The sequence below is a fragment of the Lissotriton vulgaris genome, chromosome 4_1 (assembly GCF_964263255.1).
Source record: "Lissotriton vulgaris chromosome 4_1, aLisVul1.2, whole genome shotgun sequence".
NCBI lineage: Eukaryota > Metazoa > Chordata > Amphibia > Caudata > Salamandridae > Lissotriton > Lissotriton vulgaris.
The window spans coordinates 1,106,359,697-1,106,375,144 of record NC_141691.1 but is presented as its reverse complement, the minus strand read 5'-3'; the positions used below and the strand labels follow the sequence as shown (position 1 = coordinate 1,106,375,144).

At 42.5% G+C, this 15,448-nt stretch overlaps 1 protein-coding gene across 1 annotated transcript in view; it reads left to right on the top strand.

The window, feature by feature from the left end:
* The window catches only part of GALNT4 (polypeptide N-acetylgalactosaminyltransferase 4), a 983,977-nt gene that overhangs the window by 892,479 nt on the left and 76,050 nt on the right, over positions 1-15,448 (top strand). Inside the window, exons 9-11 of the mRNA XM_086965331.1 lie at positions 4,335-4,466; positions 4,577-4,687; positions 8,117-8,269. Coding sequence (XP_086821457.1) covers positions 4,335-4,466; positions 4,577-4,687; positions 8,117-8,269 — 396 coding nt within the window. The remainder of the gene's footprint in view (positions 1-4,334; positions 4,467-4,576; positions 4,688-8,116; positions 8,270-15,448) is intronic.

Genomic DNA, 15,448 nt, shown 5'->3' with positions numbered 1-15,448 from the left:
TGCGCAAGACAGTCCTCCACCTGTGGCAAAGTCATTTTTTCTTTTCATGTTTTTGTTCAAAACAGAAGCTGCTTCCCTTTGGGTGCCCCTCCAAGTAGGGAAGAAACCAGTGAGAAAATGTAAGAGACTTGTGGAGAGAGTAAGGCAGAAGTGGGAGTAAGAGAGATAGAACTAGCGAGAGAAGGTTAGAGGCTGGTTAAAGATGAGAGGCAAGTGGAGCAGACATGTGGATGTAAAAACACAGAACCAGCAAGAGACAGGAAGAGCCTAGTCATAGGAAAAAAGGCAGTGGCACTGCTTTAAATGGGCCAGCACTTACAGGTACTGACTACCGGCACTTCTTATTTTTATCCCTATAAGTACTGCACTTCTCTTCTGCGAGGAGAGTACCGGTACTCATGAAAGGTAATCGAATTGGCTGCAAGTGCTAGTGAGCACTCATCTGTCAGAGTTGGAACCTATCTGACTGCCAAGGCCCACTGTATTCCTGAGCTGAGCTGCGGCTGAACTATTCAAGGGGAGCTTTTTTGCATGATGTCCCTGTGTTCAGCATCACACTGTGTTTGACAGTGGAGGCCCCATTTAGGCCCTGTGTTGTTAATCACATTCACACTATTGTGTGGATTTGTGCAAACACAGGTATGGAGGCAGCAGGCTAACAGCTGCTATTAAAAAAGCCATGGGAGGTAAGGAGTTTAAAATGGCTTTAATCCCAAGACTTTGTGTGAGTGTTTGCATATGGCTGTGTGCTTGCCTGCTTGCGTGTGTCTGTTTTTCTGTGAGAGAAAGATGGAGAGAATCAGGACACCCTCAGGAGATATTTTAAGGGGACTGTGTGCATGTGTGCTTGTTTCTTTCTGTGTGTGTGTGCACGCTTGAAAATTGATAGTATTGTGCCAAACAACAACAAATAACGGGGCAGATCTGCAAGAAAGTGCTGCGGCACCGCAAGCCCTTTGACTGTGCCACGCTGCAGCACTTTCAGAGCACAGGAATGCAACGTATTTACAATATGTCGCGTTCCTGTACTCTCCACTGCACTGATGCACAAACATCTGCCATGCGCCTGCATAGGCACCCTTACACCATGGTGCAAGAATGCCTGCGCTATAGGGAGGTTGTTTTAATGAAGGAAGGGGCACCTTCCTGCACAAAAACAATCACTACAGGGATTTTCCTCTTTCAATGCGTGCTGTAGAATGCAGCACGCATTGACAGAGGAAAAAACGAGGAGAAATTAAAACATTTCTCCTTACATTTTTCCTCGGTGTGCCTGGCTAGGCCACCCCTATGGCGGCGTAGCAAACTGATGCATTTCCAGGTTTACCATTTCTCGTAAATCTGGAAATGTGTCTGGTTCCATGGGTGTTGCAGGGGAACACCCACAGCAACACCCATGGAGCGCCCTTTTCACGCAAAGTGCTGCATGTAAAGAGGCCATATTTACAAAGGCAGTAAAAGCCATGCAGGTTGGCTTTTCCTGCCCTTCTAAATATGGGGCAGAGAAATGCGCTGCCAGTGCGTCACAAAAAGTGACGTACTGGCAGCTCAAGGGGCTTGTAAATCCAGGATGGCATTAAGAAGCAGCTAATATTACAAAACAAGGAAATGTTAACATATCATCCTGGCTTTCATTTTGTGTAATGAGTTAATCTGTTTTGTTGACATAAACGTATTTCTCATGTGTTTTGATGTGTGATGCAACTAGTACAGAAATCATTATGCATGATCATATCTTCCCATAGCCCTCCCCTAGCCCCGCCCACTTGCCACACCTCTAGCGCATTTTATTGAGTACCTGCATTTATTTTTTTCCATTTAAAGCACTGACCATTACGGTATATTTGCGATGGATTCAGCAGTCACACCCATTGTTTGAGAAAATGTTGTATGAGCCATATACAACTCTGCAACCACACCCATACTTCGCATGTTGCTACCGGGGGCTAGGCCCCTACATGACCGGCCCCTCCAGATGGCGGTGGCACGAACCTGTCTGACATGGATACACCAACTGAACCGTGAAGCGCCCATATACTCTCCCGTCTTGCCGCTGGTAGGGTTCCCTAGAGGCTGGGCACATTACACTGAGCGGATGCTCCGCGACTGAACGGCATACAAGGTCACGGGGGTAGGTACTCTTTACTGGAACGGACAATTGCAGTCGTTTGCTGAGTTTGCAGCGGATATGGGGATTCTCAGAGAGCAATTTCTTTTATATCGACAACTGCTGGAAGACGGCCGTAGAATGTGGCATTGCAATAGACACCGAGCCCCCCACACATCCGGTGATGCACACTTTACTACAGATGGGCCAGGGGCGACACCTGGTCACCTGGATTTACAAAGCGATGCTGGCTCTAAAGCCAATCACCCTCACACCCTTTCTGGAGAAATGGGAAGCTGAATTCCAGAGGCCATTCCATGACAGGGAGTGGGACCGTGCATTAGAATTCCCTAAAAAAGCATCCTGCAACTACGGTTTTAAAAGCATGCAACTTCACTTCCTACATCGCGCCTATCTGACGCCTGAGAAGTTTCAATAGTATTACCCAGACACGCCCTTTACATGCCCCATATGTCCAATGCCCGCTGCATCCTTTCGCCAAATCTTCTGGGAATGCCCACAGCTTAGCGCTTACTGGGCCAGAGTCCACGCCGCCCTCCTCACAGTCACGGGGATCACTGACATTCACACATGGGAGGCCTGCGTGTTGAGCATTCACAAGCGCCGTAAGTCGCTGAAAATAGAGACTTGTTTCGCATCCCTGGCGCTGCTTCTAGCCAAACGGTGCATAGCAATGCACTGGAGGGCACCGGCGGGACCCCCGATAGCGGCCTGGCGCAGAGCGGTTAGCAAATGGGGTGCCGCAGAATAGGGGGTGCTTCTTTCTGAAGCGCTTAAGGGTATCCGCAAGCATCCCATATCCTTGTCATGAACTATCCTTCTACACTCCTCTAAGCAGGAAGAGACGGAAGAGCAGTTGTCCTAGAGCGCCCGTGCCCCAGCAGCGAATGCACGACCCATGGATACCTACTGCAGTCTCCCCATAGATTAGGCACCTACTGGTCTACGGGTGGCAGCCCGGGGCATACGACCAATATAATGCTTCTGGTTCGATGCCCGCCCCTTCTCAGCGCCACACAACCAGATCCTCACTTTGGATGTCTTAACCCGCTGACTCATATTATGCTACGCCAATATAGACACAATGTACCCCTGTTCTGCCTCCCAGTTTAGAAGAAGAGTTCAGATTGTTATCTTCAAACATAGCATCAAGTCACCTACTGGGCTAGTGTTGAGAGCCTACGCCCGGGCTTCAGTACAGGCCACAGGCGATCTCTCATGGACACATGCTCTATACCCATGTACCTTCCCACACCAGCGCGGTTACCTAATGAAAGAATGGATGGGTTATATGATATGGCCAAAATATAATGCACACCATGGTGTACAAGTAGCATGTTGTTTCTTTATGAGATCACTGATTCGTATGTCCTGTATTATATAATGAAATGCTAATAAAATCGATTTACAAAAAAAAAATGACCCATATAAAACCCTGGAAATTAGGATAATCTACAGAGAGCACAGCAGTGCCTTGGCGGGTACGTAAGGAAGTTGTAGGAAACTGGATTCTTAAAGTTTGGGAGCCAGAGGGCACAGACTTGATGTGAGCTGTGGCCTAGGTCCTACGAAGTCAAAACCATGTAGTTCTTCATAGGTAATCAGTTATATACCGGCCAAAGAGAAATTAATTTGCACGTAATGGACTTCCCTGATTCTGTTTTTAACAGACAAGACAGTCTGTATATATGTTTGAGCGTTTGAAAGACAGAACCGATGAGATTCCACGTCAGACATCCTATGATGCCCTCAATTAAAGGAGATGTGGATATCCCCCCCAGAGTATTGTTCCATAAATAATATGTGTTTATATAACATAACATGTGAATTTGAAAAGCGCATGTTCACCACTACGGGTATCTTGGTGCTGAATAGCAGTTGTTACCTAACTCAATGGTACACGTTATCAACCTCACATGGATGAAAGGCTGAGTGGACCTGCCGGGATTTGCGCCTGTGTCCATGAGGTCGAACACAGGCTCCTGCAGTGGATGCATTAGTCCGCTGAGCCATCAGACCCAATATAAATCAAAGCTGTACCTTCGATCATTTGATGGTTGGGTTCCTGACAATTCAACATGGTTGACCCTTCTAACACTGTCAACTTTGTACAGTTTGTGGCTTTTTTATTAAATAAATGTTGACTGCTTTATGCCTTTGACCAAAAATAAAAGACCGTGCAGTACTAATACTGGTTCTTTTTTAGGAAAACTATGGGGATATTTCTGAAAGAAAGCTGATACGGGATAGACTAAAATGCAAGAACTTTGACTGGTATTTGAAGAACATATTTTCTGAATTGCATGTGCCGGAGGATCGCCCGGGCTGGCATGGAGCAGTAAGTGATTCATATCTTAATTCCACTGTGCACGTCTTCATTAGAACTGCGCTGAAAGAACGACCATACCTGCGAATATTGTCAATAAACAATCATTGTGCTTCTTTCAGATCAGGAGTATGGGTATATCATCGGAATGCTTAGATTACAACGCTCCTGATCGGAATCCTGTGGGCGCTCATCTCTCTCTTTTCGGATGCCATGGCCAAGGTGGAAACCAGGTAACCATTTTATATACATTCCTCATCAGTACCTTTCACAGCCACCCACAGGCATCATGAACACCCTTGCTCCTTGATTCAGTTTGGACCTAAGGTGCAGCTCCTACGTAGCAGACCCGGTACATGTATTTTCAGAAAGAATCAGCACTTCTTGTAACATCTGTATTAAATGTTTGAGAATGGGGCTAGGATATTGTTTCATTCTACATCAACAACACTTAGTTGTGTCTGGCAATTCTAGGTTGTATATGCAGATGACGTTATGAATTACATCAGAACATGACATTCTTATGCTCCTCTCTGTTTGTCCAATATTTAGGTTTGAGAAATAGGATCAAACATGCATAATTTATAAACCGCACTTAGTAACGGACCAGTCACTACTGTTTCTTTTTGCACAAAAAAGTCAGTAATGCTTTCCAATGTCAGCACTGCTTTTACAATTTTTTTAACTGTGTTCTCAAATTGCTCCATCATGTATTTTAACATTTTCAAAAATGAAGTTCCCTCCAGTGTGGCAACGTGTTGTCAGATAATAGGACCATGTTGATGGGTGCGGGTAAAGCCTGGCACAGGGTGACAGGGTATCCCCCCCCCCCCTCTTTCCCACATACACACACACCTCCGGGCATGGGCATGCTTGCAGAGCTGGTGGAGTTATTGAGAGAGAGATAGCTGGTTCACAGAGCGACTGCCAAACTTATAATCAAAAAATAGTTAGTCGTATTTAAATTGGAAGCATCTTGTTGGCTTTCAGTGAGGCTTCGAGCCTTTGACAGAGGGAAGTCATGTTTTCTCTAATCCTGATGCAGCACTCGGATGAACTGACCGCATCTGATGCCTCTAGGGTTTTTAAATCATATCAGAACTAGTAGATGGCTTTAAGAGCAGTCTGAGGATTTCGGTTTATTTGTCGATCCAAAGGAACTGGTAAGGGACTACTGGCTCTCTTCTGAGGATAGTGACAATATTTTCACCACAAGCATATAAACTAACTCTATTTTCCAATGTTTCTTCTCATTTCTACCCTATGTCCGTAAACCTCACTTCCCCTATTCTCACTTGGATTGCAAAGTAGCTTAAATTTAGAGTTCCTGGTTTTATGGCATATATTTTTTAGACCGGTATTATCCACATTTATTTTTTGAACTAGCCTAGCGCAGCGCGCATGCGCTGGTCTTTGGGCGGCTTCTTGTGAACACTCCAAACTTCCCCGAAACCTCTCTGTGTGAGTGTGACTCCGCCCACACATTTGATTGGCTTTTGCGTGTGGCTTTCAATGATGAAAGCACGCAAATGGCCAAAGGCGGGTTCATGTCCCACCTGTTCTTAAAATGTTCACTCCCACAGTGTGTGGGTCTAGATGGCGAGCAGCAGCATGCAGGGTGCAGCTGCATTCCAAGTCGCATCGTGGATCAGGTTACTAAATAAACACAGCGTGGTCGCTTTCACTTTCGCAGCTGCGCTTGTTTTTACCAGTTTGGTTTAGTTTCTGCTGCATTTTTATACCGACGTACATCCCGAGCCTGATGTGTGTTCCTCTGTTTAAATGTAATGTCCAGATATGATTTCTTGAAGCAGAAGAGCCTGTTCGGAGGTCTGTGTGTAACCACAGTTTATGCTGCCGCTAACACTATGCCTGCCCCCTGTATAAAGTTTTTGCTCATTCTGTGCCTCTGCTTATCTTGCATGACATAAGGCTACTGTATCTACAAGAATCCCCAGCCAAAAATGTAAAACTGTATGCTGAATATGATTGACAGTGTACGCCAGTCTTCAAAGATAACTATTGTCAAGATAGGAAATATTGCAACCGACTAGCTGCAAAAGTAGAACAGAAAACATCTTGGCTGTTTTGTTGTGATGCTCATTTTCTTTTTGGCTAACACCCTTCTAACCACTCATATGATTGGAAAAAAGTTTTGGGGCTAAAGTTAGCCATCTGTAATATTCATAATCACATTTAACCTCCTGAACAGTGCAAGATTCTATTCAAATTCTGATATGGAAGTCTATCCAGGTGTCTTTTAGAATTTTGTGAACAAGAAGGATGCCCGTAAAAATGTAAAAACGTACCAATTCACAGCATAGTTACGCTATTCAATTTATTACTTTAAGTAATCTATACTGTCCTCTGGCCACATTAGTTTGCCAAAATTTCTGGGGACCTTTTTCATTTTAGAAAAATGTATAGTTTCAAGGTCACTGCTCTGAGTTGTCCAGTGCTTAGAGTTGATGGAATAGACAATAATTGAGAACTATGAATGATAAACCTGTGGTGGTGTTAGGGAATTTTAAATATTAAATAACTTGTTGATTGCTATTTAATCAGTAGTCATATGCTACTCATTGTGAGCCATTACTTGGATGCACTCTTTTGGTGCAATGACACAGGTGGAAGGTCAAAGTCTAGTCAGGATTAAGAAAAATATTCCATGAATATCATTTTTCAGAGTTTGCTGGAGTCTGTGGACCAGCTGTTGTTACTAGTTTTAGATAACTTTCTGAGCTGGCCATAGTTCTTAAGGTGGTGCATGTATGTGATCTGATGCTGGGTGAGGTATATCATGGGTAGAGTTCTAAAGTAAGTCATCCTGTCGTATGAGTTATATGGTTATTCCATTCTGATCTTCCATCTGTAGGACTAACACAGATTGACACCACCTGACTCTAAGGGGCACCAACATCTTGAGAATTGTCCTTAAACCAAGGAAGAAAAAGTTCAGACACTGAGGAAGAAATATGTGGAGGAGGGGGAGAAAATGCTGTTTCCTTAATGAAGGAAAAGTGCATGCTTCACAGTACCCAAAACCAGAGCTGGGTGTTCCATATTCCTGGCCTTGTAATCTAAAAAGGTGCAGTCACTAAGTATGTTTCCAGTACCAAGTAGTATATTCCTGTCTGTATCATACTGTTAGTATTCATGCCTGCTTTTCAGGTATAAACACCAGTGGTAAACTAGCGGCTTATTATGCAGACACACATGAAAACTATAGAGTGCTACCAACTTAGAGTTAAAAACAAACACAGGAAATAAACAATGAATAGGTATCTAACTTCTGGAGAGAAGTGCAGTTAGATTGAAGTCCCTGGGACCACTATACATCAGCTGCGTAAGACTCTCACTCTGTGCAGTTGTGTGTCGTACAAGGAGGCAAACTAGATCAGGACATTGTTTTAGCATGGAGGTCCATTCGTAGATCTTAGGGCAAGATGTACTAAACATTTTAATATTCACAAACGCCATAATTTGATGTTCGGTGTTTTTAATGCAGCCTTGCCCCTTTTAGAAAATTGTATTTAAAAGCAGTCACAAACATGGTGGTCTGCTGGCCCCTAGTTAATAAAGATCTTGTACTGGTATGCACTGAGGTATATCTTCATGTACACACATTTAATTTGTGCTGCATTTTATATCTTCATTTACAGTTCTTTGAATATACAACAAAGCAAGAAATCCGATTTAACTCTGTGACAGAACTATGTGCAGAAGTACCTGAACATCAGATCTTTATTGGAATGAAGTACTGCCCAAAGGACTGGTATCCCATTCCAGGAAATATCATCTGGGAGTTTAAACAAGTAAGTACTTCAGAGAAAAACCAAACATATGACTTCCAGAGACACCATGCACCCCAGAAGCATTCAGAATAGAGTGCTGACCAACTTTGACAACATGCATGTTTATAAGCATTCATAAGAGCTACCGCACTGAGATCTCACAGACTAATCAGTGTCATAAACAAAATGATGACTTTGACTTTACAGGGCACACTAAGCATTGGCATACCCTGCTCTTCCATGTTTTACCATTGCTTTGGCCTTAAGTAATAATTCACCTTTGCTTAAATATACACTTTATAGGTGAATATAACGTTTTTTGTAATTTTATTGAAACATTTCACACTAATATATTCTGTTTGGACAATTGGAAATAATTAATTATGGAAATGCGGAGTCCAAGATGGCGGAGTGAGGACTCTGCTGGCGGCGGACTAGGAGCGGACTAGGAGCTCTCTCCCCTCGCTAAGCAATACTGACTGTGCAACGGAATTGTTTAACCTCCTCTGACCCTGACTGCTGGAATTAACGAATCGAGCAGGGGGCGATGAGACGGGGGAAACCTGCAAAAGCGGCAAAACCAAACATAATGCTCAGCCTGACTCACCCACGTTAGCTGGCCGTGTGAAACATCGGAATCGGATTCGGAGCGGAGTCCGTTTATTATTTGCAGAATACCGAACTAACAACATGTAATCCATCCTGACGCTTTTCTAGCAGTGTCCTTGACAGTGTAAGGTGAGAGCCTTTCTCAGCGGCAGCAGCAGGGCGAGGGCGATACTGATTGACCGGCAGCTTCAGTGCTTCGGCGCTACGCGTAAAAAAAAAAAAAAAAGCGTTGGTAAACACTGCTGCAACTTTGTTTCAACTCCCACTTGGCTACAAAACATCACAGCTAAAGCAAAAGGCTGACGAATGCTGTGGCAGACAACGAAGATTTGGAGAGCTGTGAAGGTCTGGCTCACTCGCTCTGGGATCACTGTGTTAGGTCTGGCTAAAACAAGGCTTCAGTCTACAGTGATTATTGCAGCTACCGGAGGTATGTCACCCAAGCACCCTTCACGAACAACACGAAATACCAAAAACTCAACAACAGCTGCAGCAGCAGCAATGATTACCGCTTCTGCACCTGTCTCTTTGCCCTCGGCAGTAGACCTAACAGCAGCCCTGACCCCGGTTTCTGTTCCTGCTCCAGTTCCAACTCCAGCTCCAGCTCTATCTCCAGCCCAACAGACTGCAGGGATTCCAACAACTAGAACGCAGGGGGGCGTGGAGAAAACGACAACGAGTATGGAGCTGAATGAAAATGAAGCAGAAATGGCAATGAAAGATTCATCAGCTCATGGCGTAAAAAGCAATTTTGAAAAAACCGAAAAAACAGCTACCGTCAAGGGGAGCGACAAGAAGATGACAGGTAAGGGGGTCCTGCACCCTCCCGTACTTAACTGTGGAACAATTCCCAAAAAAAAAAATACAATGTTAAAAAAAAACATAGACATTAATGAGAGCGCTAAAGTCGGGACAAATGTAGGAGGGGAAGGAGGTTCACTCAATAGAAATGACAATAAAGATAATACTCCTACTATGATCGAAGGCAATAAGACTTGTGATATAATAGAGCTGGAAAGCCCCGAGATAACCACTGAGCTAGGAATGGCAACTGAAGTGTCAAAAACTGCCAAATCATCATCACTGGCAAAGATGGAAATTATTGCAGATAGTGACAAAAATGCAATGGAAGAGCTTAACTATCCTGCCGCTGAACTTATGAGTAATCACATATCAGAACAAATTTCAGAAGTCAACGATGATCACCCCAACTCAGAGGACGGTGACTATGACACAGAGGAGGAATTAGAAAAAACTATGAACAAGACTTTGAATAAACCACCACCACGGAAACGCAGAGGCAAGGCCAAGACGATCTATAAAAAAAAAGGGAAAAATCTGACAGATATGGTAGCAGGGATAATACCCTTAAGTACAAGGAAGACTACTATTGACAAAAGCCCTTTAAGGAAGTGGATGGAGGCTAAAGGACTTGTCAAAAATATGACCTTAAGGCTCTCAGGGGGCAGCCCTACAGATTGTGACAATGGGGTACTGTTGCCACCGGAAAATGGGTCTGACTCAATGATGCAAACCCCGAATGGTATCAATTACGAACAGGATAACGAACAAACTAAAGGGGGGGATGAAGTCCTGGCGGGTGCATCCTCATTGGATTCAGCAGTTGCAGTGGACCCGGGCTCGGACTCTGAACCAAACCAATCTAATGCTGAAAATAAGCAGAGTGAATCAAAGGAAGAGCCCAAGCTGGGTAATACCGACCACCCTCAGCTAGATGCAATCTTAAATCTTCTTGTGAATCAGAGGGCAGAGTCGGAGGCACACTATCAGCAGCTAAAAAATGATAACATAAGACTGCAAACATTAATAACGGATGTAGCCTCCATACTGAAGGGAGTCAAACAGGAAATAACAGAGCTGCAGCAGCGTACAGTATTGGTTGAAGAGAGAACGCAAAGGGTTGATGCCACTGTGGAGCGACATGACTCTGTACTAACCCAACTTCAGGGGAAAGTGGATGACCTGGAAAATCGTTTAAGAAGATCAAATCTTAAACTGTATGGTATTCCGGAAGGGGCAGAGGGGTCCGACCCTAGGGCCTTCTTGGTGAAACTGATGCCCCGAGCTTTTCCTGAACTCTCTGATTGGGACTGGGACTCCCAAATCCAACGAGCTCATCGGCTTCCCCTGGGTCAAAAACGCCCCAATAGTAAATTTCCGCGTCCATTTCTGATCTATTTCGGGAATTTTCTGCTACGGCAAGCGGTATGGCAAAAAGCTAAACCTAACACTCCCACAACCATTGATAACTATACCATCTTTGCGCGCTCAGATTTAAGCAAAGCTACGATGGATAAAAGATGGGAAATGCGCAAACTAATTGATCCTATCAATAAACTGGGTGGCTCAGCATATCTGCAGGAACCAGCTCGCCTCAAAGTGACTTTGAAAGGACACACAAATTTCTTCTATGAAGTACAAGAAGCGCAGGCATTTTTAACCAATGCTAAGCGTCAATAAGAGCAAATAACCATAGAGCTGAAATGAAAGGAAATAGCGTAAAAAAAAAAAAAAAAAAAAAAAGGGGGGAGGGGAATTAGTTCTAACACTACTAGCAGATGTAAAATCATTAAGGAAGGAGGGGGGAGGGCGGCCCTAGATTCGTCGTCGCCGCAAGCGCTGCCTTTCCAACGGCAGCAGTAGGTAAGGGGGGGGAGGGGGGTGGTAGTTCTTCGCAGTTTGGGGGGGTCGTGTGTGGGGTGGACGGGTGGAGGAAGGGTAGGGGTAAAAGGGGGGAAGAAAAAAATATTTTCAACCTGGTAGAAAAGTTTAAGAAGAGATTTAAGTTTGTAAAGTGCTCTCTTTCATATGTGAGAAAATGTGAAACTATGTTGTTAATAGTTACTACTGTCTATATCTATTATTTTAAAGATGCAAAGTATTAGATGTTTAGCATGGAATGTGTCAGGACTAAACAATAAGCGCAAAAGGCAATTAGTCGCTGAAGAATTACATCTATATAACCCGCAACTAGTTTTTTTGTCAGAAACCCACATCATAGATGGCGATAAGAAGCTGCTGAATCAACTGGGCTTCGAGACGATAACATACTCAGCAGCCACTTCACATATCAGAGGGGTGGCCATATTAAAAGATAAAAGATTTAGGGTAGAGATAATTAGGACACAATCTGACAAACGGGGGAGGTGGGCAATCACTCAACTATGCCATAGTGATATGAAGCTCGTGGTTTGTGTTGTATATGGACCTAACAAAGAAGACCCAAGAATATACGAAGAATTAAATATAGCTTTATTAGACTGGGAAGGAGAAATTATAATAATGGGTGATTTTAACTGTATCATGAACCGTCAGTCGGACACAACTCGCCCTGGTAACCATATTAGAATGCCCAGAACTAGAGCATCTATCTTAAATCTGTGTAAGTTACACAATGTTAGAGATGTATGGAACTCACTATATTCTAATGCTCCAGGATATACTTACTATTCTGCTCCTCATAAGCTATGCTCACGTATAGATTTGGCTTTAATTTCAGACTCTTTGATGAGCTCCATCACGACAATGGTCATATACCCACGAATCACATCCGACCACAACCCCATAATGGTGGAACTAACTACCCTTCAAAAAAGCAATCCCCCTAGAGCCTTTACGTTTCCAAGGAACTTAATTCCGAATACGATCTTTACGTCGCAACTGAAGCAACATATTATAGAATTTCTGACTTTTAACAGAAATACTGCCTCCTGTTTAACGGTCTGGGACACATGTAAAGCCAGTATTAGAGGGTTCGTACAGTCATATGTCTTAAAACAAAATCAAGAAAGGCGTAAATATAACTCAACCCTGACATCGGATATAGCTGTAGAAGAGGCGAAGTTAGTGGAGGCTTTAAGAGGAAACCTTCCAACTTTGGCTATCAATGCCAATCTTAGTCGGTTAAAATGTAAGACCAAAGAAACTTTGATTAAAAAAAGAAGCGCACAGATTCACAAATACAAATTCGCACAATATGAAGGGGGTGACAAAATTGGCAAAATCTTAGCATTTAAGGTAGCAGAGGATAGAGCAGAATCCACGATTACACAAATTATAGGAGTTGACAATAAAAAATATAATCAGACAGACAATATAATACAACAGTTTGCTAAATATTACGAAATTTTATATACTCCGGAAAAAACTCCTAACAGAGAAACAATTGATAACTATCTAAAAGTGAACTTTACGAATAAAATAACAACCTATGAAGCAGAAAACCTGGCTCTAGATATAACTAGACAAGAACTTAGAGAAGCTATAAACTCATTACCATCAGGCAAAGCTGCTGGGGAAGACACTATTCCTCTGGAGTTATATAAAATATGTATGGAAGAGCTAACACCACTTCTTGTAGAAGTAACTAATCATATAAGCAGAACAGGGTCTGCTCCGAGTTCTTGGAATAAGGCGAAAATTATCTTTTTCCACAAAAAAGGTAAACCCAAAGAGGAGATGGGTTCATATAGACCTATATCTCTAATTAACGCCGACGCTAAGATATTCTCAAAATGCTTAGCAAGAAGATTAGCACCGCTTTTACCTAAAATAGTAAGTACGCAACAACACGGATTTGTGATGGGGAGGGACACATCAGCTCACGTAAACACGGCAATAACAGCTTTTGACATTGCTGAAATAGAGGCAACTCCCTTAGCAATGATAATGCTAGACGCTGAAAAAGCATTCGACCGGGTGGGGTGGGAATATCTATGGAATATAATGGGACATATGGGGTTCAGCGGAAACTTTTTAAATGGGATTCAGGCACTTTATGATAATCTGTCTGCTTATATCAGCTATGGCGGCCTCACGTCAAACTATTTTACAATCCGGAGAGGCACACGTCAAGGGTGCCCCTTATCTCCCTTATTATTTGCCTTATCATTAGAACCTTTTTTAAAGGCATTGGATAAAGAACCAGAAATAACACCATTCAGAACAGGCAGGCAGAGCCTAAAAATAACCGCATATGCGGACGACATAACCATCTACTCTACTGAGGTTATCGATTCTCTGAAAGCAATTAATATAGAAGCATCCAAATTTGGTAATGTATCTGGCTATAAATTAAACACTCACAAAACTCAAATAATAGCAAATTTTGCTCCCCCCCAAACAATGCCTGAAATCTGTAAGACTGCGACATATTTAGGAGTACAAATCTCCTCAAATATCAAAGAGATAAATAAGATCAATTATAATAAATTAATGAAAACCACCACTTCGAACTTAAAAAAATGGCACCGACTTCCATTAAACCTAATTGGCAGAATAAATTTAATAAAAATGAAAATAATACCCAAATACTTATACCTATTCAGATCAATTCCTTTGGCGCAAAATAGGTCTTTCTTCAAAGAATTAGATAGCGTTTTTTGCAACTTTATTTGGGGTTATAAGAGAGCTAGGAGATCGCTAAAGATGTTAAAAAACAAAATCGGATCAGGCGGTCTCAATTTTCCTGATTTAAAACTTTATTTTTGGGCCTCATTTATAAGGCGTATTAGATCCCTATTAGATTCAGAGAATCTGCTTTTTTACCACCATTTACTTTTAAAAGAAGACTCTAAACAGTTTCTACTTCGTATCACTGACCCGAATTTCTACAAAAGGGTAAAATTTAAGACAGCACGGGACTTAGTAAAGATATGGAAAGATATACAAATACATTGCAAAAACAATATATATCACACTCAACTAACCTTATGGGATAATCCTGGACTACCTAGCATATTCAGCGACGGGGAATCCCGAAGATGGCAATCGAAAGGAATCAAGGTACTGGGGGACTTATTTACTACTCAAGGCATGATGGATTTCCGCACTTTAAAACAAATATATGGATTACCAGACACACACGAGTTTAAATATAGGCAAATTTATGATTTTCTCGTGCGGAAGAATAAAATCAAAGTCTTATCAAGCGGGGGTATCTGGGATATCCTAAACTCAAAAAAGGAAAAATCAATAATAAGTTTGGCATATAAGATACTGACAGATATAAGAATGAACGATAACGAAACAATAGCAATTAAATGGAATGCAAAACTAGGTACTAATATAACAGGAAAGCAGATAACCGACGCGTACACGGACATCCATCACCATGTAAGATCTTCTAGTCTGCGCCTACAACAATACAGAACCATATATATGCTATACTACACACCAGAAAAGATATCTAAATGGGCTTCAAATAATATTCTGGGTGAAAAAACCAAGTGCCCAAAATGTGACGAATATGCAGCAGATCTAACACATATGCTGTTCACATGTCCAAAACTTGGGAAGTTCTGGGAAGAAGTGGGGAAAATTCTAGCTATAAAAAACGTTACCAGCACATCAATAACAGCCCCCATGGTAATATTAGGTTTATACACTACAAATCAACCACATCCCGTACTATTATCTATCTTACTATCCTGCGCTAAACTAATTTTAGCTAGAGCTTGGGTCAGTCCTAAGCCACCTAATGCCTTGGAATGGTGGTACTTAGTTAACAAAATCAATACCATGGAATGTACATTGGCAGAACTTAGAGGTGTCAAATCATTGCAGAAATAC